Source organism: Cucurbita maxima, unplaced genomic scaffold (assembly GCF_002738345.1).
Source record: "Cucurbita maxima cultivar Rimu unplaced genomic scaffold, Cmax_1.0 Cma_Scf00020, whole genome shotgun sequence".
Classification (NCBI taxonomy): Eukaryota; Viridiplantae; Streptophyta; class Magnoliopsida; order Cucurbitales; family Cucurbitaceae; genus Cucurbita; species Cucurbita maxima.
Genome location: NW_019272036.1, coordinates 464,906 through 489,017, shown reverse-complemented (window position 1 = coordinate 489,017; position 24,112 = coordinate 464,906). Strand labels below are relative to the sequence as shown.

General features: G+C 37.4%; 5 protein-coding genes across 12 annotated transcripts in view; 3 read left to right on the top strand and 2 right to left on the bottom strand.

Annotated features, from left to right (window-relative positions):
* The first annotated feature begins 4,504 nt into the window (after nt 1-4,504).
* Nucleotides 4,505-5,144, top strand: LOC111494295 (monothiol glutaredoxin-S2-like). The gene has a single exon (XM_023144200.1). It carries the CDS (start codon nt 4,664-4,666, stop codon nt 4,970-4,972), a length of 309 nt encoding a protein of 102 aa, XP_022999968.1. The 5' UTR covers nt 4,505-4,663; the 3' UTR covers nt 4,973-5,144.
* Nucleotides 5,145-5,236: 92 nt separating this feature from the next.
* On the bottom strand, nt 5,237-11,474 carry LOC111494292 (anaphase-promoting complex subunit 7-like). 5 transcript variants are annotated; one of them, XR_002720171.1, is made up of 19 exons: nt 11,344-11,474; nt 11,137-11,205; nt 10,930-10,980; nt 10,694-10,828; nt 10,454-10,516; nt 10,258-10,373; nt 9,699-9,783; nt 9,299-9,358; nt 8,568-8,613; nt 8,300-8,373; nt 8,139-8,189; nt 7,857-8,057; nt 7,737-7,781; nt 7,558-7,651; nt 7,249-7,394; nt 6,919-7,148; nt 6,053-6,113; nt 5,476-5,840; nt 5,237-5,329 (listed from the first exon to the last, which is right to left on the bottom strand). XR_002720171.1 is itself a non-coding variant. In XM_023144197.1 (18 exons), exons 1-18 carry the CDS (start codon nt 11,410-11,412, stop codon nt 5,754-5,756), a joined length of 1,683 nt encoding a protein of 560 aa, XP_022999965.1. In that variant the 5' UTR covers nt 11,413-11,474; the 3' UTR covers nt 5,263-5,753. The 5 variants fall into 5 exon arrangements, 1 of the variants encoding a protein (XP_022999965.1); XR_002720169.1 differs by having other exon boundaries at nt 5,242-5,333; nt 5,434-5,840; XR_002720170.1 differs by having other exon boundaries at nt 5,243-5,329; nt 5,434-5,840.
* A 2,443-nt stretch (nt 11,475-13,917) lies between these two features.
* On the top strand, nt 13,918-17,166 carry LOC111494293 (E3 ubiquitin-protein ligase Topors). 2 transcript variants are annotated; one of them, XM_023144199.1, is made up of 7 exons: nt 13,918-14,305; nt 14,499-14,642; nt 14,766-14,823; nt 15,240-15,318; nt 15,421-15,481; nt 16,394-16,489; nt 16,575-17,166. In XM_023144199.1, exons 1-6 carry the CDS (start codon nt 13,941-13,943, stop codon nt 16,461-16,463), a joined length of 777 nt encoding a protein of 258 aa, XP_022999967.1. In that variant the 5' UTR covers nt 13,918-13,940; the 3' UTR covers nt 16,464-16,489; nt 16,575-17,166. The 2 variants fall into 2 exon arrangements, with proteins under 2 accessions (XP_022999967.1, XP_022999966.1); XM_023144198.1 differs by having other exon boundaries at nt 15,240-15,481.
* A 284-nt stretch (nt 17,167-17,450) lies between these two features.
* On the top strand, nt 17,451-19,511 carry LOC111494528 (transcription termination factor MTERF6, chloroplastic/mitochondrial-like). The gene is made up of 2 exons (XM_023144477.1): nt 17,451-18,717; nt 19,177-19,511. Exon 1 carries the CDS (start codon nt 17,542-17,544, stop codon nt 18,691-18,693), a length of 1,152 nt encoding a protein of 383 aa, XP_023000245.1. The 5' UTR covers nt 17,451-17,541; the 3' UTR covers nt 18,694-18,717; nt 19,177-19,511.
* Nucleotides 19,512-20,340: 829 nt separating this feature from the next.
* The window catches only part of LOC111494372 (sucrose nonfermenting 4-like protein), a 6,723-nt gene continuing 2,951 nt past the window's right edge, over nt 20,341-24,112 (bottom strand). For all 3 annotated transcript variants that reach the window (XM_023144301.1, XM_023144302.1, XM_023144303.1), the window contains 7 exons: nt 23,714-23,848; nt 22,854-22,998; nt 22,606-22,779; nt 21,963-22,026; nt 21,792-21,861; nt 21,154-21,268; nt 20,341-21,040 (listed from right to left, as the gene is read on the bottom strand). In XM_023144301.1, the coding sequence (XP_023000069.1) occupies nt 20,949-21,040; nt 21,154-21,268; nt 21,792-21,861; nt 21,963-22,026; nt 22,606-22,779; nt 22,854-22,998; nt 23,714-23,848 (795 nt within the window). In that variant the 3' untranslated portion in view covers nt 20,341-20,948. The remainder of the gene's footprint in view (nt 21,041-21,153; nt 21,269-21,791; nt 21,862-21,962; nt 22,027-22,605; nt 22,780-22,853; nt 22,999-23,713; nt 23,849-24,112) is intronic.

Here is a 24,112-nt window from a genome sequence, read left to right as displayed (position 1 = left end):
TTTTTTTTTTTTTTTTTTTTGGTGACTTCAATGAACTTAAGCATCATTCTCGGGTTCATCTCATTAATAAAAACACTCATAAATTTTGTATTTCATCGTAAAGGTAGACTGGCACCGACAATATTTATCCACTTTTTAGGAGAAATTAACTTAGTACGATGTATGTTATGATTTGTTTACAAAATAATCATGTTGTCGGCTGTTAGACGTCTCACCATCGTCATCATCATCCTCGTCCTCTTCACTTTTTTGTTCATCAATCTTATAATAATGACGTAACCAATTCCCCGATTTACTCTTTGGGCTGCCTTGCTTATCTAATAAAGTCAAAGACGAAGAGAACATCTTCTCTACAAACATCTGGTCGAACCGTGAATCAATAGAAACTGTTAGTTTACGTTTGAGAACATTTTGAAAGGAGGAGAGGATCAAAATGAACTGACGAGAATCGAGGGTTCGTGATGATATTCTTCTTGTTCGAGCTGATGCTAGTATTCTCCGAAGTTCAAGAAAGAATTATTGAAGATTGTTGAGAGGAATCTAACTTTGACTAATTAAGGAGGTGATCACGACATAACTAATTCAAGCATGTTTAAGAAAATTTAGAGCATGGTAAAAAATTTAATATTTTTATTTCTTTTACTTAATTTTTTTTTAAAGAAATATAAATATAAACAAACTAATTAATAAATAAATAAATATGATTAACAATCGAATCTAACCCAAATTTTAAGATTATTATGAAGATTAATAATATATTTAACATGTGTAACAAATATTAGTGTTGTATTGTGACACGCAAATGCTTGATATTTGAATTTTATGAGATTTTAGTTATTAATATGATATGTATCGATGATTAATTAAGATATTTTAAATAAAAAAATGAATAATTCGATAACTTAACCTAATCGAACAAGAGAATAGAGGGTTTGGGTAGTGAACTCTATTTAAGTTATTCATCTCACCAACCCAACCAACTCGAAATTTCAAGTTGGTCTAAAAAATTTCCCGACCCAACTCATGTACTCCCATATTTTGTTTGTAATAAAAAAACTGAATGGTTTATAAACATAAATTCGTGTAACTCTAAACCCTAAACTTGTTCAAATCTCCATCTCTCATTGTAATAAGAAGCACTCGAAGTTCTCGAACCATCGCTATCTCGAGAACACGTAACAACTGATGCATGAAAAATAGGTTACTTTTTAAGGATGAGGCGTTTTGAAGCATGAAATTCCAAAATAACCCACATAAGAAAATGGCTCTTCAACTATGTCTCGAGCCACTTTTTAATTATTTTTTCAAAAATTAAATAATTTCAAAATATTCCCAAAATATATATATATAAAAAAAAGTATAAAAGTATAAACTTATACGTACGTAATTGGAACAGTTTCAGGATCACTAAAGATTCCAAAGAAAAGAAAAGAGAAAGTGAAGGAAGCTTAGAAGCCTTTCAAATCGATGCCATTTTTAATTTTTATTTATTTATTTAAATTTATTTATAATATATTGATATCAGCAACCTATCCTTAAGGAATAATATATTTTTCTTTTTCTTTTTCTTTTCAACAAAAAGATTATGTTTTTTTTTTTTTTTTTTTTTGGTGAAATCCATATATTTTATTAAACTTATGTTATAATTAAATAAAAATTATTATAGCACATGTATTTAATTAATATTTGGGCTATTTTTAACAATATTTTAATATCATTAACATTTGAAATAATTAACATAAATATTTGGGTTAAATAAAGCTAGATTAGAATAAGTTCGAGGACATGTTTGAATTTTTTTTTTTTATTCTTTATGACATTATTTATTCATATATTTTTTGTTACTTGGGAAATTAAATTATTAAAAAGTATAGAAATACAAGCATATTAAAATTTCAAATAAATAATTTAAAAAAAAAAGACAAAAAATAAAAGATAAATTGGCATAATGTTGGGGACCAAGCTGCAATTTTTTTATTTTTTTTAATGTACGGTTTTTATATATATATATATATATTTTTGGCTGCAATGGACATGCAGAGATTTGAAAGGGAAATAAGACAGTTAAGGCTGAGCTCGTTTGTCTTTTCATTGCCCTTTCTTTAACCAAAAAACCAAACAAACAAAAAGTCAACTTTATTGACCACAAAATGTTGGAAATTAGGTTGATTTTGTTCCACTTATACTGATATTTATTTATTAGATGTTACTCCAACGACTTAAAAAGACATACGTAAGTATAAAAAAATATTGTTAAAGATTATAAACGTCACTTTGGGACTCATGCAGATAGCTACCCTATTGAAAGGGTTGAAAGAGCTAAAACTTTTTCTTTAAGTTTACTCAAAAACGGAAGTCACGGTCGGAGTCTTATCGAATTCTTCCCGAACAAAGCGAATCCCTTCTTTTTGGGTTTTAGACATGTAGATAAAATGTCAGTAACTTGATGTTAGCTTCTATGACATAAGGTTTAAAGAAGAGAGCTATCAATAATGCATTTGTGAGATCTCACATCGATTAGAGAGAGAAACAAAACATTCTTTATAAGGGTGGAGACCTCTTCCTAGCATACGCATTTTAAAACATTGAGGGGAACACTAGAAGGGAAAGCCCAAGGAGGACAATATCTGCTAGTTGTGGGTTTGGGCTGTTACAAATTTTATCAGAGCCAGGTTTCGAGCAGTGTGCTAGTGAGAACACTGAGCCCTGAAGGAGGGTGGGCATCGAGGTGTGTGCCAGCAAAGACGCTGGGACTTGAAGGAGTGTGGATTGTGAGATCCTACATCGATTGAAGATAGAAACGAGTGTCAGTGAGAATGTTGAGCCCTGAAGCAAGTGGGTGGATTGTGAGATTTCACAGCGGTTGGAGAGAGAAACAAAGTATTTTTTATAAGAGTGTGGAAATCACTCCCTAACAGACACGTTTTAAAACTTTAAGGAGAATCCCGAAAGAAAAAACCCAAAGAAAACAATATTTACCGGTGGACTTGGGCTGTTACAACACTAAAGTCAGTAATACAAATTTAGCTCGTCTCTGACACTCCACTAGTTCAGAGTTTTTAGCTGAAAACGAATTTGGAGAATTAAATTAGATTATTATATGTAAATGTGGTAGAAGAATAGCATAAATTATTGACTTGAAATTTGATAATTTGATGGTGTTAATCATAAGGGCTAAGAATTGAAGGGTCTAGAGAATTCTTTGGGGGCAAATGAAAAAGGAAGAAAAAAAAGGACATTGTTCTTCATTTGGATGCGAATCCAAAAAATTAAATAAATAAAAAAGAAAAAAAAGGGATATTTTTTAAATGGATAAATCCAAAAACTTTCTCCAGCTCAATAGATGCCCCAAGATAGGGATAGCAGCAAAATCTTTCTTTATAAAAGAAAATAGAATTTTAAAAAATAAAAAATAAAATTTCTATATATTGTAGAATTGACTTATAAAGAAAATAATAATAATAATAATAATAATAATAATAATAATAATGGTTTTGTTAATAGTTAATTGGATTCTTTGTTCTTTATGGATGTGGGTGTCTAATTTGGGAAATCAAAATGAAAACCTAGGAACGGAATTCCCAAATCTAATAAAGCTTGATTTCATTCCAAATAATATATTAAAAGGAACCAAATTTTGATGACATAGATATAAATGGATAAACCGACCATAATCAAACACATTTTTAAAAAATAAAATAAGTTTTTTTTTGGCCCACCCAAATCTTTCTTTTTCCGTAAAAATACACAATTAAATAAGTAAAGTTTATACTCATACATGTATAAAGTTTTTTTTTTTTTGTTTTAACCATTTTTGAAGCAGTAATTTTATAACAATTCAAGCTCACAGCTAGTAAATATGATCCTCTTTGGTATTTTCCTTCCAGGACTTCTAAGCTAGTAAATATGAGCTTAGGCTATTACAAATGATATCTAAGCCAGACATTAGGTAGTGTGACAACGAAACCACTAGCCCCTAAGGGGGTGGATTGTGGATCTCTCTCCCTAGTAGACGTGTTTTAAAACTTTGAGGGGAAGCGCTTGAAGGAAAAACATAAAAGGAACAATATTTACTAGCCGTGAGCTTGAGCTGTTACCCGCCAAAGTTTTTCTTTTGAGTTTGAAATTGGTTTGGAGGGAGCTAAGCTATCCTCGGTTGAGTGTTGAAGTTATATTTGATAAGGGAAGAAAATGCTGATAAATAAATATCAATAAAAGAGAGAATAAATTGAGTTGGATGGTGAAAAAGATGGGAGAAAAAGGAAATTTGATCTGATTGTAAAAAGGAATTCAGAAGTACTTAATGAAAACCGTACAAAGGACACGTCTCTCTTAGTTTATTCTTTACATTTATGCAAAGATTCGAAGCTGTGAGCATTTTCAATCACAACATGGTTGCATGACGAATCAACTATAAAGCCTTCCCTTCAAAAGTGTGGCTTGGAAGACTCCAGGTCCCTCAAACAAAATGAAAATTCTCATATTTTCACACCATTTTCTCTGATTCTCCCTCCTCACACTTCCCTTATAAATACCCCTTTTGGCCACTTCATTTCTCACTTCAATCTCAGTAACTTCTTCTTCTTCTGTGCTTACCCTTTAAGCCATTTCTTGTTCGGAATTGGTTTGTAATCCCATTTTCAAGATTGTTTTTGAGTTAGCAATGGAGACTGTGAACAAGCTGGTGTCAGACAGACCTGTCGTGGTGTTCAGCAAGAACAGTTGCTGTATGAGCCACACTATCAAGTCACTCTTGTGTGACTTTGGAGTTAACCCGACAGTGTACGAGCTCGATGAGCTCCCGGGAGGGAAAGAAATTGAGCAAGCTCTCATTCGGATTGGTTGCAATCCTGCCGTGCCTGCAGTGTTCATCGGCGATCAACTGGTCGGTGGCGCGAATGAAGTGATGAGCCTTCATCTTAAGCGGAACTTGATCCCCATGCTTAGAAGGGCTGGTGCTTTGTGGGTTTAGAGTTCTTGTTCAACTCCCTTTTAACTTATATATCTATATGTAACCTTAACATAGCCAAGCTTTACCATAGGCATCCGCCCAAAATGGCACAGAGAGTTTACTTCAAAAAGTCTTTATGTAAGTCCTTTTTTGGTGACTTCATTGTAATGTAATGTTTTGGTTTATCTAGTAATAAACTTCAAAAAGTACAAGAACTAAGTCCTTTTTTGGTGACTTCAATGCAATAATATATGAGAGAAAGAGATAGAGGAGAGCACCTGGTTCCTTAACGATGGCTTTAACAAGTGATATGATCAAGTAGGACTGAAATCCATTAATAAAGCAACTGAAAATGAAGTTCCGTGACCATAAAGGCTTCTGTCTTGACACAAAAATGACATCATAAGTTACACAAATGTATACACAGGTTTCTACAGGAATACAAACAATTATTGTGTACATGAGTTACAAGAAAAGAGTACCTCTCTTCATTTGTCACTTCATTAGGTAAGATAAATACATACCGTGAAGTCATGGAATCATCTCGGTACAAAAATGACCCTTTTGCAGCCACTCAATTGGAATGCTTCGACGATATCGACATCTTTTGTCCGAACTTGACAATGTAACTCTCTATCAGCAAGTGGAAGAGATTTACCCAAATGGCTGTGACTTCAGGATACAATTTGAGCATAACAACTTGAGACACGTATGAGTTACTATTTACTCTTCAAAGAAGAATTGGAGGGCCGTAGTCGAAATCGTTTCTTGTAAAAGTAAACATTGTGGATTGAATTGTTACTCATAAAAGTTCAGTTTCTTCTTGGTCTCCGTCGGCATCATCGACCTCATTGTCTTCATCATCGTCAGGTGCATCTGGATCTACTCCCTGCAATATTAAAATGTTTCAAAGGAAATGCATTTCAATGAGCTGTTCCTGTTCTAATGCCCACTTCCCACTAAAGAAAAAAACATGGTGAGGGACTTTTCTAAGACAAGACCGTGCTTGAATGAGGCAATGTTCATCAACTTATTGCTTTGAAGAAAAATTTGAAGCATTTAGAGGTTTCAGATCATGAAAAAATTTAAGGTGAAAGCAACCTTCATTTGTTTCTCTAAGCGCTCTAGACCTTTTTTGGCAGCTTCATTCTGGGGATTCATCCTGTATATGATCAATAAACCAAATATATATATGACATATGAAGGAAGGTAACGGTCAGTGAATACCAGTCCAAAAGCAAGAAAGCAGTAAAATGAATAAAATTAGAAAAGAACTCCACAAATTAGGGTTATGTTGAACTTGTAAAAGCTAGACTGTTCCAGTAAGAAACATAACATCCTCACAGCATTCTGTTCGAGATCCATAAAATCATGAGCCATCATGGCTCGTTCATGGGGAAACTGATGCTTACTAATGCCTGTGTGGGGTCGATGAGACTCCAATGGTCATGGTGTATCAACATAAGCGTGCAAGGGAGAGGGTGCGAGGGAGAGGGAACCGTGAGATCCCCAATTGTGAATACATACGCTAAGAGGTGTAGTAAGGGAAATAACCACCAGATTATTAATGAGTGGGAACATCGTAGTACGTTGGCGTCGGAGTGAGGACTAGCTATTAGAAGGGAGTATTCTCTTTTGGGTTGGCAGGCTTTCGTTTGAAAAAGAACTGTAATTGGGGAGGAGAGGCTGGCACTTACCAGCTCTCTGTTAAAGTTCTTCATGTTACTGTGATTTCTGTTATTACTTTCTCGATTCGAGCAAAACTTAAGGGAGATGCCTTACAGGAGCGTGATGGAATAGTGTTAGTTGGTGCCACGGTCCAACTTGGGGTGAGAGAGTGAAGCGATGATATATATAAGTCATATCTGTAAGTGTATAAGCTAAGTAGCTTCGGTTCACTCTTAAGACATGAGATTACCAGTAGAACAGGAGGAAAACAATAGAATGCATTGTACGTAAGGTTTCACCTTAATGCAGCTTGATAGTGAGATAAAGCCTCTTGCAACATATTTGTGGCGGCAAATACTTGAGCTAGTTTTACGTGAAGAGAATCATCAGCCCAGTCCTTAAGGTATCTCTCCAGTAAGGACACAGCATCCCCATTTCGGCCTTCAATAACATGGAGCTCTGCCAAAGCTAATGCCGCTCCGAGGTAACCGGGTTCGAGCCTAAGGGCTGACTCATAAAACTTCTTGGCCTATAAAAAAAATTCCATGCCATATCCACATATGAAATCCACTTGCTAATGGCATTCTCCAAGTCTGAATTACTACAGAACAAATCTTTAAAACATATACCTTCTCTCTACCACCTGAGTTACTAGCATGTACATCTCCAACTAGTTTCAGAGCCTTTGCAGATTGAGGCATCGCTTTCATTGCCTCCCGGGCAGCATATAATGCCTCTTTCATTTTCGACAGAGCCAGATAGGAATGGACCAAGCCTGCAGCCAAAAGTGAATTCCTAACCGTAAGAAAGTTCGAGTGTCTTAGACAACGAAATCCATTTTTAGACAGTTACATTGCGTTGATAAACGCAAAATACCAATAATAAAATGAATGGAAGGGTTGTATATACTGTATGATTCTTTCCCCTTAGAGTTGCACCTTGATATGAACGGATATCAGGTCTCAATTCTTGAGCATTCCTGAAAGCACTAACAGCTACTTCCGGCTGCTTCATAGCTAATAAAAGGTTTCCCTGAGAGTAGAAACTAGAAAATTGAGATTGTTGCAATTCTGGTAAGCATTCTATTTGGGTTCTTTGCATACGTTTATTTCGTTACCTTCATGATGAAACCCGCTACATGCCTTTCATCCGTTCGGATGCTCTGATTATTAGCAGTACAAATGTTAGTAAATATTAGAAAATTAACAAATCTCAGAGCTCTATTTAGATAACAAACCTTTTCAGCATAAGTCAAAGCTCCCCTCTCATCTTTCGTTTCCCACAATACAGACAGAGCCACAAAAACTTCTGGTCTTGTAGGATCAATATTTAACAAGTCATGGACTAACTTGTTTAGCATTGAATAATCAGACTTTTTCTTGAGAATCATTGCATATTCATCCATATATGTTAGAAGATATGGATCAATTGATCGTGCCTGTAATGGCATTAAATTAAATAGTCATTGGGCAACAAAGCAGTTGATCGTTATCATAATAATACTGAAATTTCACATTACCTTTTCAAAATTCATGATGGCCTCATCGTTTTTTCCTATGACAGCTTCAACCTGGACACATAATTGTCAACTTATCAATCAGGTGGGAAGGTCGCAAAATTTTCATTTTAAATACTGCCTTCAAAATAAATAAACTTAGGTTTGTTATCACAAGAACCCGCCTTTGCAATTTCAAGTAGCAGGTGAATATTATTGGGAAAACGTTGCAACAAGTCCAGAAACAGCTCCAAACCACCTGCATAAGTTTAAAAAGGAAATAATAAATAAATCTTTCGAGAAATGAGAAAGTTAGTTGATGTCCGAACTTCTCAAATGATCCACATTGTATATCGTTTGCATAAGAGGATGGATAATTTCAAGTGCTTACAGGATAAAGTGACATAAATTATGTATAGATTTGATAGTCTGAACGGGAAGATAGTATTTTACCTTTGTAATCATTGGAAGCAATGCAACACTGGGCCTCAACATAGCGCTGCAGAAAATTTAGAAAAATTAGCAGTTTTCTTAATTTAAGAAACAAAATGAGTTTTTAAAAAATAAAGGGAAAATAAATACATGAAATCACTGTAATCTGATTAAGAACTTGCTCATAATCAATATTGCAGATTGCACAATTTGTTTGTACTTGCAATATAAGAGCAAGAAAAATTATTTGGTAGACTACTATTTGAACATCCAATTTCTGATTCGGACATTGCACGTGATCAAATACAAGGCTGTACTTATCCATTACATTTGCTCAAAACGACTGGTAAAAACACAAGCATATAATAAGGTTTTATGTTTGGTCCGTCTCGCTAACAAGGGGTAGTAGACTACTATTTGAACATCCAATTTCTGATTCGGGCATTGCAAGTGATCAAATACAAGGCTGTACTTATCCATTACATTTGCTCAAGACGACTGGTAAAAACACAAGCATATAATAAGGTTTTATGTTTGGTCCGTCTCGCTAACAAGGGGTAGTAATAATTAGACATTCCAATCTTCTCCTTGTTGAGTGGAAGTTTTCTTCCAAACTCACACCCGCAAAGCTTAAAAGCTTGCCTGTATCAGAAGCTTTCTGATTAAGCACACAAGGGGTTTCATTTCCCAATTAAAGGCAATGGTAATGGATGAAAAGTAGAAGATAGTAGCTTATCTCTTCAAACACTTACTAGCAGCCAGCGATTTGAATCAAAGTGATCAAAAGGAGTTTTGCCACTTCTAATTGGAGTCTGAAATCAAAATTGGAGGACATCAACATTACAAGTAAAACTTTACCAAAGAAGCAGGGTCCACACACGCTCAACAATGAATATAGTAATAGAACTAGAAATGAGCGACTCAAAACTAGAAAAGGGGACTGCCATGTTTTGACACCTCGTAAAACCTATCTTAAGCATCAAGGTCTGCAGATTCTGAAACCCAAACGTAGAAATGAGCATGCAAATAGATTTACAGGACTATCATATGGCATTCAGAAACTTAGGACCGCGAAAAGATGTAACTAAAAACTAAAAATGACGTGTTTCTACATTCAGTTAATGCTTTTCATCAATATATTTGCAAGCAAACCTGAGGGAACAAAGAAATGATATCTTTGGCAGCAACACCAAGTTCTGCTAAAGCTATAATAGCTTCAAACACATAAGGGCAATGTCTGTCAAAAAAACAATAATTAGAACAGCATGAACGCTAATCTTTGTAATGGGAGAAAGTATCATAGTTTTGGTAAAAAAGCACGCAATCAGTAAGCTGGGGAAACAACAGCCAGTGAAATTATTAAGTCTACTAGGGAGAGGTTTCCACACCCTTATAAAGAATGCTTAATTCCCCTCTCCAACCGATGGGATCTCACAATCCACCCCCCTTCGGGACTCAGCATCCTCACTGACACTCGAACCCCTCTCCAATCGATATGGGATCTCACAGGATCTCACTCTAAAAGCTCTAAATAAATTAAAAACATATATTAAAATATGAAGACTACTTATTCCACAACCACAAAGCACTTTTTCACTCTTTCATATACTAGAAGATTTCACTTGGAAAAGAAAACTCTCTAAACTAATAGATTTGGTTACATAACTATGCGTTCCAATGTACAATCCATTTAAGATTTTCATTGACTGACCTTAAGCACTCCTTGTAATATGCAATAGCAGCACGGTTATGTCTCGCGTATCTGTAAAGCTTTCCCATCAAAAGAATCATTTGCAACTTTCTTGCTTTACTTGGAATCCCCTCCATCTGCAAGGCAAAACTGACAGAAGTTTAACATCAAGTAGAATGTTCTGCACGTGCACGCATGAAAAGAGAAAGAGAGAGACCTCTACAAGGGCAGCTTTGTTGTCACTTAATGCACAATAACACAACGCAATTTTGAACTTCACCTGTCGAACAAGCAAATATCAAAGGCATTAAATCATGATGGGAAAAGAATTCACCTAAAAGACAACTAATCTAAGAACAATTTGCAACAAATAAGCTGACGAAGGGGACACAGACAGGACATACATAATAAATGGAAAAATGGAATTGAGCCATATTGAGAAACAATTTCAGTCTACCTCATTTTCATTAATGGCCGATACGTTAAAAGAATTGGGAGAAGAGGACCTGTTTGACTGCAAAGAACTTCTAGTAGTAGTTGAATTTTGTTTAGGAATAATCTTATAGTATTGCAAGGCTTGCTTGTAAGTATGCTGCCAAGTAATATAACAAAAACAAAAAACACCCTCAAAATTATTAAACATAATTCAAAATAAAACTAATCCTGGAGCAATATAATAACTCAGAGACTTACAATTGCCCTTCGATACTCCCTTTCTCGAAATAATGCATCCCCCAGAAGCACCTATCAATGAAGAACGAGAGTAAAAAAGGGGTCCAACAACAAGATGGATTAGAGAGGAAAATTTTCTTCAAAGAAACAATAAACGATGCAATTAGAGATGAAATAAGTAATCTGAAAATAGTACAACTGAAAGTCAATGAATTCAGAACTACAAACCAAACTCTCAGACTTAAGGTGAGGACTGGATTCTGCATTAGCAGCTGGCGATGAAACAAGAAAGCAACCCTAAACAAGAAAACAAAAATCACCGAACAGATAGAGTCCGATTTCCAATCCCGAATTTGGAGAAGGTGAGTTTGCTTGATTGTGTGTTGACCTGAATGAATTGAACTGAAAAGAGAGCGATAGAAATCGAAAGTTTACCAGCATTTGAGCTGAACTATAGAGTCCTTGGTCGAGAAGAGTGGAGATTTGATCCTTCGGAACCTCCATTTTTTTCCTCAGCAGTTCTTAGTTGGAAAGAACAGCCAAATTTGAACCAAATTTGCCGTCACTGTAACCTCAACAGAACCCGCTCTATCCCTCGCGGCAGAGGAAGATGGTATCTGGACTGACCCGAAATTATAATTTAAAAAAGGCCCACAGACTTGGCCCAATTATCATATATTTGATAAGGGCTAAAAATATGGACCATAACCACTTAGGTCCAATTTCGAAATAAGCCCATACCTGGGCCCAATAACCTAGCCCAATAAGAAATCTAATTGATTTTGGCCCATAACGGGCGATTCTAGATTGTGCTTTCCAAGGCCCAATAAACAGTTAAAATTAACCGCTGTGGGCCCATAAACTGAGCTTGAGATGGGGTGTATATCTGAAATGGGCCGACACTATTTTGAAAGTAGGCCCAATAGACAGATACTAACATCTTTGAGCCCGTAATCTACCGGTCGCTAAAGACGTAGGCCGTATCTAGAATCGCTCGAAGCTATCAAAAAAGCCCTAATACTAGGCCCAACAAACAGCTATAGTCACCGATTTGGGCTCAAACACGATTACTGCAGAGGATGGGCTTAGCTAGACTGAGCCGAAATTACGTCTACAAGAAGGCACAAAAATCTGGTTCAACGTTCATGACTGATTTGGGCCTATAAACCATGGGCCTTCTGAACAGAGCCGAAATTTAGAAAACAGGCCCAAGGAGAAGGCCCAACAAGAACTTATTGCCTCAGGTTTGGGCTCAATCTCGAGAAAGCCCAAAAAACTGGTCGAACAAAGGTGACCGCTTTGGGACTATAAATCTCGGGCCTTAGAAAAGAGGCCCAAATTACGTCGACAAGAAGGCAAAAAAATCTGATCCGGTCGTGACTGCATTGGGCCTATAAATCATGGGCCTTCTTAACAAAGCCGAAATTAAGTTAGGAAAGAGGCCCAAATTACGTCGACAAGAAGGCAAAAAAATCTGATCCGGTCGTGACTGCATTGGGCCTATAAATCATGGGCCTTCTTAACAAAGCCGAAATTAAGTTAGGAAAGAGGCCCAAGAAGAAGGCCCAACTCGCACTTATAGCCACCGGTTCGGCCTCAACCCCGAGAAGGCCAAAAACACTAGTCCAACAAATCTGACCGCTTTGAGCCTATAAATCACGGGTCTTAGAAAAGAGGCCCAACTTACGTCTACAAGAAGGCCCAAAATTTTAATCCAACGGTCGTGACTGCTTTGGGCCTAAAAAAATGGGCCTTCTGAACATAGCCGATATTAAGTTCGGAAAGAGGCGCAAGGAGAAGGCCCAACAAGCAGTTATAAGCACCGCTTTGGGCTCAACCTCGAGAAGGCCCAAAAAACTGGTCCAACAAATGTGACCGATTTGGCCCTGTAAATCTCGGGCCTTAGAAAATAGGCCCAAAGTTAGAAAAGAGGCTCAAATTACGTCGTCAAGAAAGCCCAAAAAACTGGTCCAACGGTCGTAACTGCTTTGGGCCGATAAACAATGGGCCTTCTGAACAGAGCCGAAATTAAGTTAGAAGGCCCAATAAGAAGGCCCAATAAGCATTTATGCCTCAACTTTGGGCTCAACCCCGAGAAGGCCCAAAAACTGGTCAAACAATTGTGACGGATTTGGGCCTAGATCTCTAGGGCCTTAGTTAATGGCCCAAATTACGTCGACAAGAAGGCCCAAAAATCTGGTCCAACTGTCGTGACTGATTTGGGCCTATAAACCTTGGGCCTTCTGAACAGAGCCGATATTTAGAAAAGAGGCCCAAGGAGTAGGCCCAAAGCAGTCACTACCGTTGGACCAGATTTTTGGGCCTTCTTGTCGACGTAATTTGGGCCTTTTTCTAAGGCCCTAGAGTTCTAGGCCCAAAGTTAGGAAAGAGACCCAAATTACGTCTACAAGAAGGCCTAAAAATCTGATCCAACAGTTGTCTGCTTTGGGCCTATAAACATTGGGCCTTGTGAACAGAGCCGATATTAACTATTAAGTTAGAAAAGAGGCCTAAGGAGTAGGCCCAATAAGCATTTATAGTCACCGCTTTGAGCTTAACCCCGAGAAGACTCAAAAATCTGGTCTAACGATTGTGACAGCTTTAGGCCTATAAACCATGGGCCTGAGAAAAGATGCCCAAAGTTTGCAATGAGGCCCAAAATTGTAGACAAGGAGGCCCAAAAATCTGATCCAACGTTGGTGACTGATTTGGGCCTCTAAACTTGGGCCTTATGAACAGAGCGGATATTAAGTTAGGAAATGGCCCAAGGAGTAGGCCCAACAAGCATCAATAGTCACCGCTTTGGGCTCAACCCCTATGAGGCCCAAAAAAACTTGTCCAACGATGGTGACCACTTTGGGTCTATAAATCACGATGGTGACCACTATACGTTTTGGGCCCATAGGCCCTAATCGGTTCAGTTAGAGGGTTTGGGCTGGGCTAAAAATACATTTGAATGGAGGCCCAAATACGGCCCAATAATTCGTGATAGCTTTGAGCCTTGATAGTCTGTCTCTCCCACCTGGCACAGTATGCTGGAGGGGAAAATCATGAAGCATTCGACCGGTGAACCGGCGCGAAAGCTTAACGGCGAAAACTTCGTAGTGAAGGTAATTTCGCCGGCAATCTGCGGACAAACCTGCCCAATTTGTCTCCGAGAATTGGAGGATCGTACCGCCGCCGTGCTTACAACGTGTATCCACGCCTATTGCGTAGGGTGTATTCGCAAATGGAGCAATTTGAAGCGAACCTGCCCTCTCTGTAACGCTCAATTCGATTCATGGTTCTGCAAAATCAATCTCTCATCGCGAAGCTTCCGGAAAGAAAGATTGCCAAACTTGAATTGTGCCGACAATCTCAAGATTGGAATCGGATCATCCCGGACCGACGCTCGCAGGTGTGTGTGTATGTGTGTTTCTGTAACTCTGATATGTCTGTATGGCAGCTAATTTTGTTTTAAAATTGATCACTTCTGCTTGAATTGAACATATAAGCTAATACGGAGAACTGAGTGCTGTAGTTAGTTTTAATCGAGGACTGATTTGATCATTAAACTTGGAATTATATTTGTTCCCCTCACTTTTATCTAGGATTCTTCAGAGCACAAGGAATGAATTGAGCAGAGATAGACGGTCGGAGAGACCACTGACATGGCGGCGTTCATTTGGCCGGCGAGGGCCGGAATCTGTACCTACTGATGTTATTGCCTGGCGAAAACTTCAATGGCGAGCAAGGTAACTTCTAGGTTTATTTACCTGGTTGGATGCTACAGCTACAGCTTTCACCTTGTTGTCCATGTTTAGAGTTAGAGCTTGAATGTTGTTGCTAATATTCCGTTGGGTTATGATCTGACACAGCATATACGACCGACGTATACAAGCTGTCCCATCTTCGGTCAGATCATGTTTAGTAATGGTATGCATTTTAATCCTTAACTACGAGTTATCTGATGATTTTATATGAAGTCTGGTTGCTGGTAGGAGTTGATAAACTGATTCTTTCCTCTTTTAACTTGAAGTTTATTACCTCTCATACGGCTCATGGAGCTAATCCCTTGCTTCGAAATTGAATTGGGGCACTTTTTTTCAACCAAATACATTGCCGAACTTTCTCTTTAGTTTTTCGTGTCAGTGAGAATTCGAAACTCTAGCCTTTCAGTTGAGATATAAAATCTTAACCACTTGAGTTATACTCAACTTGTCGATTATGTAAATAATTAATAATTTTCTCTCTTCGGTTGCGTACGACGAAGGTGCAAATTCGTCATTGGGTACAAGTGCAATTCTGTCAGTTTAGTTCTTATTCTGTGTGCGTGACTGCGTGTCGTGCAGAACTTAACAGGAAGTCATGGAGTCAAAGAAGCAATACTAGAAAGGATTAAACCATGGATACAAAGAGAGTTGGAGGCCATCCTTGGGGACCCAGATCCAACTATAATTGTTCATCTGGTTACCTCACTATTTGTGGCAAGACTTGAAGCTCCTTCCTCACAGCTTAATGCTGAAAATGACTTCCTTTCGCCTTTGCGGCCGTTCCTCTATGAAAAAACTGATTTGTTTTGGCATGAATTAAGGTACTTTACTCACTGTTCAATATTTCAAGTTCTCGTGTTTTTTCCCTGATGCATCGAAATTTTGAAATGAATGTAAGATTTCTTGAGTATTGAGTTCTGGTAGCCCACTCACAGAAGTAGGATTTATTGAGAGTGTTGTTCACCGCTAGAGAACTGGCGACCAGGAATTGCAAGACCATTGCAAGACCAGTTGATTTGAAGTAAATTTTCCATATTACTCTCAATCTTTTTTGGTGCTCTTATCCCATTTGTTCCAAATGCCTCTAGCTCGAATGCAATAATATAACTAATCCCATCTCCTTTCAAGCAACGCCCAAGACTATCCTTGGATATTAATACCCGAGAATTTCCGCCCAGGAATTGCATGACCATTGTCTCTGCCAGCTGAAACCCAGATGATTTCAAGTAAATTTTCCATATTACTCAATATTTTTTGGTTCCCTTGTCCCATTTGTAGAAAATGCAGGAATGGATTTTGATAGAATTCAGAGAAATGAAATTCCGAATTATATTGATGACTTGCCAAATAAGAAAATACAGAAGAATGTCGAGTATTTTGAGAATCTTGGACCCCTCCCTCTTGGGTGTACTCGAGCACAAACAACTAAATTATTGCTCGCCTTCATCCCCTCCTACTAACAAAACTTATGATGGCCACCTACCTAAGAAATTAAAATATCACGAGTTCCTTTACAACCAAAGAAACTTCTAGCTAATGACTATTATGCCCTTGGTATCCGAATAACATTTATTACTTTTTCCCAATGGTCTTCCTAACATAATTCCGACTGGTTCGCTCTATCATAAAGCTCCCGTGAGTAGTGTTTGTTTCTTTATCACAATGCAAAACTGCATCTTTTATGCTCAATCATTTTTCTACTGCCATTTTTATTTAGAAAGTTTCCCTCTCAGATGTTTTGCAGGAAGTTCATTACGCATGGAAGAGTATGATTCTGTGGTTGAATATAGAACCATGGATTAGTTGTAGCGAAGATTCTGTTTGAAGAGGTATGTTATACTCATGACTCTCTCTCCTGTGGGTAGCTGGTTATACTTGAAATGAATTGACATTCATATGAAGTAAATGTTATAGCAAGGGACAAGAATCGTGGCATGGGTGCAATTTCTTATTCTTACGTTATCCTAGATGAAAGAACTAAGATATCTTCTGCTGCCGAAGATTATAAACACGATCTGCAGTTCGGGTGTGTTAGTTTGGTGCATCTTTTCCCACACGTCGCTTACATTGATTTCTCAATGATTTCCATTCGACCTGCAAATCATTTGGGAGAAGACTGTTTTAGGATACATTTTATAATGATCTTCTCTCTGGTTTGGTTGTGGGATGGTCTCCCCAACAACGAATGGATTGGGGTCGTTGCTCGATCGGGGTCGTTTTTCTAGCCTGACCTGGAAGAAAGACACTTGGAAACAGAGATTATGTGGCCTGCACGCCACCACATAAGGCTCTGAAGATAGTATTGGGTTTTTAGTATTCGTACGTTTTATTTCTTTTGCACCCAAATCGTCTCGTTAAATAGTGTATGTAATTGACTCATTGCTGATTGAGCCTTCCCCGTCCTTGCCTCACCTGTGGACAGCTCCAAGTGTAATGGACTTGATGCTTGATTACTTTCTATTATTACTTCCATTGCCGTTTTGTGGCTGATGTATTTATTCGAACATTTAGAGCATTAATAAGTAGGTATTGTGTAATTTGAAATGGAGGAAGTTTAGGTGTAGAGGAGAACGAGTTAAAAGAGAGTTTTTCTTTTTCTTTTTCTTTTTTTTTCTCTTTTTCTTTTTTTAAGTTCCACAATTTCGAGATATGATATCAAATCATCTCCTTTTAAAATGTTAATTGCGCTTAAGATCATGTATTGAATTTATATACGTAAATTATAACAAAATAAAAATGGGGTATAAGAAATTTCGCAAAAATCAGCATTTCATGAAAGATGAAGCTAATTTGAAATTTGGATAAACCCTAGTCCAATTCACTCTTTTCCTTGAGCGAGGCCGGGCGAGATCATCTCATTGTTCTTCAAAATTCGGCTTCAATGTCTAATTTTCTCTGCAAAACCCTACTTCAGGTTCGGCATCTTACCACGATTTCGCCATATCCAAAGCTCCGCTGTGTTCAATCACTCCACTTCAACTACAGCACTGTCTCTTCCGATTCACATTCTTTTACGGTTTCGTATCTCATAAACTCATGCTCGTTGTCTCCTGAATCTGCTTCATCTGCTTCAAAGCTCGTTAGCTTCATTTCTCCTGAAAAACCAGATTTGGTGATCTCTTTCTTCAAGAATCACGGCTTTTCTATTGCTCATATCTCGTTCATTATCGGGAAATACCCTCGGATTCTTCTATCAAATCCGAATGGAGCTCTTTTGCCTAGGCTTGAGTTTCTTTACACCAGAGGTGCTTCGAGTTCCGAAGTCACGAAGATTATTTCCAAGGCTCCGAAAATCTTGATGAGAAGCGTTGATGAACATCTGGTTCCTGCTTTTGATCTTTTGAAAGGTTATCTTGGATCTAATGAGCGAACTATCGCATCAATCAAACGCTTTCCGAGTATCATTGCGGATATTCGCCAAAAACATTTGAGCGGATCTGTTAGAATGTTGCTCGACGCCGGCGTGCCTGAGGCGCATGTTATGTATTTTCTTTTTTACCAGCCGAGAATGTTCACTATGGCTCTAGACAGGTTTAGGGAGATTTTGGAAGATGTGAAGAAAATGGGGTTTGATCCATCGAAATCTAGCTTTATTCAAGCTGTTCATGCTATACGAGGAATGAGCAAATCGACATGGGTACGGAAGCTTGGTATTTACAAGAGGTGGGGTTTATCTGAAGAAGAGATTCTTGCTGCATTTAGGAGCCATCCATGGTGTATGACATTATCAGAGGAAAAAATTATGTTGGCAATGGATTTCTTTGTCAAGAAATTAGGCTGGGAAACTGCAGCGATTGTCAGGAGTCCTGTGCTGCTTTCATTTAGCTTAAAAAAGAGAACAATTCCAAGAGCTTCAGTTCTTCTGTTTCTGTTTCAGAAAGGTTTGACTACGAAAAAAACCATGTTGGTAAAACCATATATGTACACTGAAACTCAGTTCTTGCAGAAGTTTGTTCGTCCTCATCTGAAAGAGGCTCCTCAGCTATCGAAGCTGTATCGTATAAATGTGGATGGTGGGATTAATCGATTATGAAATTTGAGGCATTCACTTTATACTGTGAGTTCCAAGTTCAGCTTTCTTTTATTGCACTAATTTTGCTAACTTAAACTGCATGAAATGCAATGCCTGAATATCTTGACTGATTATTTACTCTGTTTCATTACAAGTTTTTGCTGCAAAAGACTGATTCTTGATTGCTCATAAACATTAGATTAACATTAAGCTCTGCCGTGATTTATAAGAGTCTGTTGATTTGCTGAAGGATTGGCAGAAATGTCAATTATTGGTTACCCAATAGCTATAGAATTCCCAGACCTCACAGTAAAACTTAGGGGTATTTAGAAAGACCGGAATGTGTAACAGCCCAAGCCCATCACTAGCAGATATTGTTTGCTTTTGCTCGTTGCATATCGCCATTAGATTCATTTATTAGGGAGAAGTTTCCATATTTTATAAGGAATATTTTGTTCCCTACCCCAACCAACGTAGGATCTCACATTGTTGCAATTTTGCAAGGTTATTGTACATTTGAGAAAGCCAAGATTCATTTCAAAAAAGTCCATCAAAGCAATAGGTTCTTGTTGGATTAAGAGAAATTGACGACACAAAATCCAAGTAACCTTCAAGGGAGTTGAAGAGCTATAAAACGTAGATGTTGTTCTGGTAGTGTAATTGCTGGTAGTATTCTGCTGTTGAATTTTGGTGGAAACAATGATGCAACTTTTGAAGGCCCCATCCATCAAAATTGTCTGTCAATTTCCTTGTGAGAGGGTGAGACTCTGATGGGAAAGGATCTCTGTTTGAAAATGGTTTGAATTGAAGCAATTATTGAATGTATCTAATTCTGTCAATTAGGAACTCTGGCACTCTCACCCCCAAATATTGTTTGATGGCAAACAATAAAACCACCCTCGTAGGTAGATATTGTCTGCTTTTACCTATTACGTATCGTTGTTAGTCTCATGATTTTAAAACGTATCTATTAGGAAGAGATTTCTACACCCTTGTAAGGAATGATGTTTCATTCCCCTCTCCCATAGATGTGGGATCTTATAACCCACTCCTTTTGGGCTCATCATTCAGTGTCTAGCTCTGATATAATTTTTAACCGCCCAAGACCCCCACTAGTAGATATTATCCGCTTTGGGCCATTACATATCGTTGTCGACCTCACGGTTTTAAAACGCATCGAGAATTCTACACCCTTATAAAAAATGTTTCGTTCCCTTCTCCAACCGATGTTGGATTTCACGTATTATTGTGTTCTACAAATGTTTGTGGGTATTATTTTATTTCTTATGAAAAATGCATGCATATCGACCATGCTCAGTTACATCATATATTTTCATCAATTGATTAGAGACTCAGAATCCTTTCTACTCACATGTTGAACTCAGAAAAATTACACCTTATTATGGATTGCGGGAAAATTGGGAAGGTGTAAAAAATACAAGAGGCCTACCTATTATAAACTCTGTATGACTTCTTCGATGACTTCTACCATTCAAGTGAAAATACCGCAAGTTTTTTTATAGGTAAAAAAGGGAGCAACTTAAAGAGAATGCTACGAGCATTTGCAATATCTGGAGGGCTTTAAATAAGGCCTTATGCCTCACTATTGATTTGATCCGCAAACAAAAGGAAGGAAAAGAGAAGAAATAAAATGAGTTGGCCATTCACTTGTTTAATGGGGGTGCTGCTACGAGTCAATTGCCTTAGCTCTCTTTAATTTCAAGATTACAATAAGATTTTCAATCCAAAAGGAAAAGGGAAAAAAAAATTAAATACAAAAGTCAACGACGTGTTAATAAAAAGCACAGAATTCCCGCCCCCTCCCCTCCTTCTTCCCAATTCCCCTCTCTGCACAATGCTCCCTTTTTTCACGCATGAAAGAACAGAGCTTGGTAACAATCCCCATCATCATCATCATCTCCCAATAATCTACATTAGTAGCAGGAATGGGAGAGAGCATAATAAACTGATAAATAATGATAAATGGAAAAGGGGGAGTTTGAGAAATTCGAAAGCTATTCAAATCCCTCCCAATTGTACTTTTTTTACTTTTTTTTTTTTTTTTAATCTTTTTACTGTGGCCCTCTCTTTTTCTCCACTCCGCCCTAAAATCCTTCAAAAGCCAGGCGATGGAAGTGAGAGGATAAATCCAACCAAATGAAGAACTCAAAGTCTCCTTCCCCATCACTAGCAACCTATGCAGATGATAGTGTACAACCTTCCTCTATGCATCTTCTTTTGCACAAACCCCTCTGGATCCTTTTTTACGAACTAACTTAACCAAGCAAGAACTTGAATATGTCGCTTAGTGAAATTATCCCTTCTACCCGTTTGCTGCCAGCTTCCACAATTACAAGCCGTCGAACACCTGAAAGTTCATTTAGGAAGAGGGATTGCTTCAAAGTTCAATTACCCATACACAAAAGATAATGATCTCTGTAATTAATTAATCTCATCATGAAGACATGATGATTGTCTAACCTGGGTTAGCCAAGCGATCCATCACTTTATGCAACGAGTCGGAATGCAAACACATCTGACATCGTTGACTCCGTGGCTCATAAAGGGAAAAAGAATCTTGTCCAAGTTGCAATGCCTGGGAGGAACCAGATACAAAAACGATGGAAAATTTTCAATATTGAGTGCACATATGGCGTGCATTCATCGATGGACTGCATAAATAACAGATGATGAGTGGGCTAGGAAAAAATTGCAATGGCATGAGATGGGCTTTTTAACAATGATTAGCTTGTAATCAAGCCTTTCCTATCATTGAAATTTCACCCCAAGATTTCCCATTATCATCGATGCCATCTACAACCATTGAAATTGCATCGGTTTCATTAATTTACATTCCATCTACAACCATTGAAATTTCTCCGTTTGTTTATTTGAAAAAGAAATGATGGTAGAAAATCAAGTTATTGGTACAAACAACAGAAGGAAGAGGAAACCCCCCAGAATACAGCCAATGGAGTTTTAAAATATATTAAAACCCTCCTCTATGCCGTGTACAACCCCACAAATAACAAACAGACGAGGAAGAGAGCCAACTCACATCTCTAGATATTACTGATTTGTATTAAAATGAGATACTAGGGAATGTGGGAACAAGTTACCTGATGAATGGTCATTTCATCAAGATTGATGTGTGTGTAAGCTCTATCCTTTGCAAGAGCTGTTATATCGCTGTAAAAAAAATAGTAATGATATTATAATATATATTTTCATTCAAATAAACCTGATTAAAAATTTTAAGATGACTAAACAAAGATGTGGCAACAAATAACCTTCGACAATATACATCCAGCAATGAATCGTTGTCGTCAACTATGGGTATTGAACTAACTTGAGCTGCAAGTTGCAGAATGCAATGTCAAATGAAATCAATAAAATAATCATAAAACATACATCATAACTTCAAATGCAACATCACGTCCCCAAAAAACAGAGTGGAAGTATGGATGCATCATAAATTCGTGAAGTTAGCCTGTCCACATAAGGCCAGCTATTAGACTATATATGGCCTTCTCCACACACCAGATCAATCAGGGAAATATAAGCACACCACTATCCAAAAAAAATATGTGGTCCATGAGTATGTGAAATATGCCAATGTACCAGACATAAAGATAGTTAACAAGAACTTGATCAAACAAGCAGGACAATGTCAAATTACAATCTCCCCATTTGTCATTGAAGTTTTAAAATCCAAAACAATTACACGACTTTTCCCACTTTATGATAGGGACTTTATCATTTTATAGCACTAGATCGGACTGCTGGATGGCCAAAAAGAAGACCAGTTCTGAAAGAACCTTTTCTAAGACCCTTTAGTTATCCAAGAGAGCAATCCCTCTTCTTATAAGGAAAGGCCACCTATCTGAATCACCAAAGTAAAACCATCCTACAGTATAAGGTTTGAGTGTGAACCTTGAATCAGTAAGTTTAACGCTGAGCTAAGAGAAGCACTAGGTCTCAACATAGCTAATGGCCTTCTATTCGATTCTCCAATTTTTGGGACCCATGTGCCTACTGGAATTGCAAAAATTGGTAGTTGAAGCACAGGCAACAGGCTGGAACAATGCCTAAAGTACCTGCAGATACCTGGAAACTAACACCCATTACTTAGTATCAGTGGAAGCTCCATTTTTAATGTAAGAAATTTGGAAAACACTTACATTTTAGAATTCCAGAAAGTGAAGCAAGATGCAACAACTGTGGAAATGAACCATCTTCTGCAGATGAATGGATTATGGGAACTGTAGCCACCTGGTTTTGCAATATCTTTAAAGCAACATCCTTCAAATTATCGAATGGTTCAGCCTACATGAGCAAAAATAACAGAGTTAACACAACTTTCTGACAGGTTAGTGCAAAGACCCTTGTCAATAAAGCAGTCTTTAACTAGTAAAGGTCCCATAAATGTTTTAAATCAAAAAAATTCAGAAAACAACTGAAAGAGAGATTACATAAGTGTAAACAGGGCAAATTCACCTTCAATAAGATAATGTGACATCAGATATTAACTGGTGGTGTATATGGATCATGACATCAGAGATAACAATTTCAGTTTAAATTAATATTTCAACGCAGGAGAGTGTTATGATTCAAAGTCAGGAGCCATTTAAACACAATGCTAAAGCTTTTCAACCCTCTGAAACAAAAAAATTAGGAACTTCCTACAATACTTTGTAACTGAGTTCAATAGTTCTATGATCTCTCCAGAAGAGAGTTCAATAGTTCTATGATCTCGACATAAGTTAGACCCTTATGTCGTGATATCACACTTCACCTAAGAAAATGAGTTATCTATTTCAAGAATTTGTTAATTGGCAATCTAAGTTCGGTCATACTCAATTCCAATTTGAGTTAAATGTAAAAGCTACATTCACATGAAGACATAAGAAAACATCAATTGGTTTCTCTTTGGATATTACTACCAATCAAAATTCTGGAATAAATTAAACCACAGTAGCAACAAATTCGTTCCAAAGCTGATTTTATGCAAAGATTCAAATTTGCCGCATATTACACTCACGTGAATGAACTGTCTTGACAAGAATCTTCCTTGCCCATCCACTTGACCATTCAAATATGCTTTACCCTCTTTCCAAGCAGATATAGTATGTGTTTCAAGTTCTTCCTCTGTCAGGTTTGAGCCACGCTTCCCAAGCTACGATTTAAATTTATATTAGTATGTTTGGAATGAAAATTAAAAACTACGATCATATAAATGAATGAGAAACAGCAACAATTCTATAGTCATATGTATGATGCCCCGACAAGATTAATCAAAATAATTAGATTCCGCCAATCACATTTACATGCTAATACTCAAAAGAAATTTGGTAAAGACTTCTAGAAAATATCATCTACAACATCCAATTTGGGGGGAGAAAAAAAGTGAGTGTGTGTGTGTGGGGGGGGGGGGGGGGGG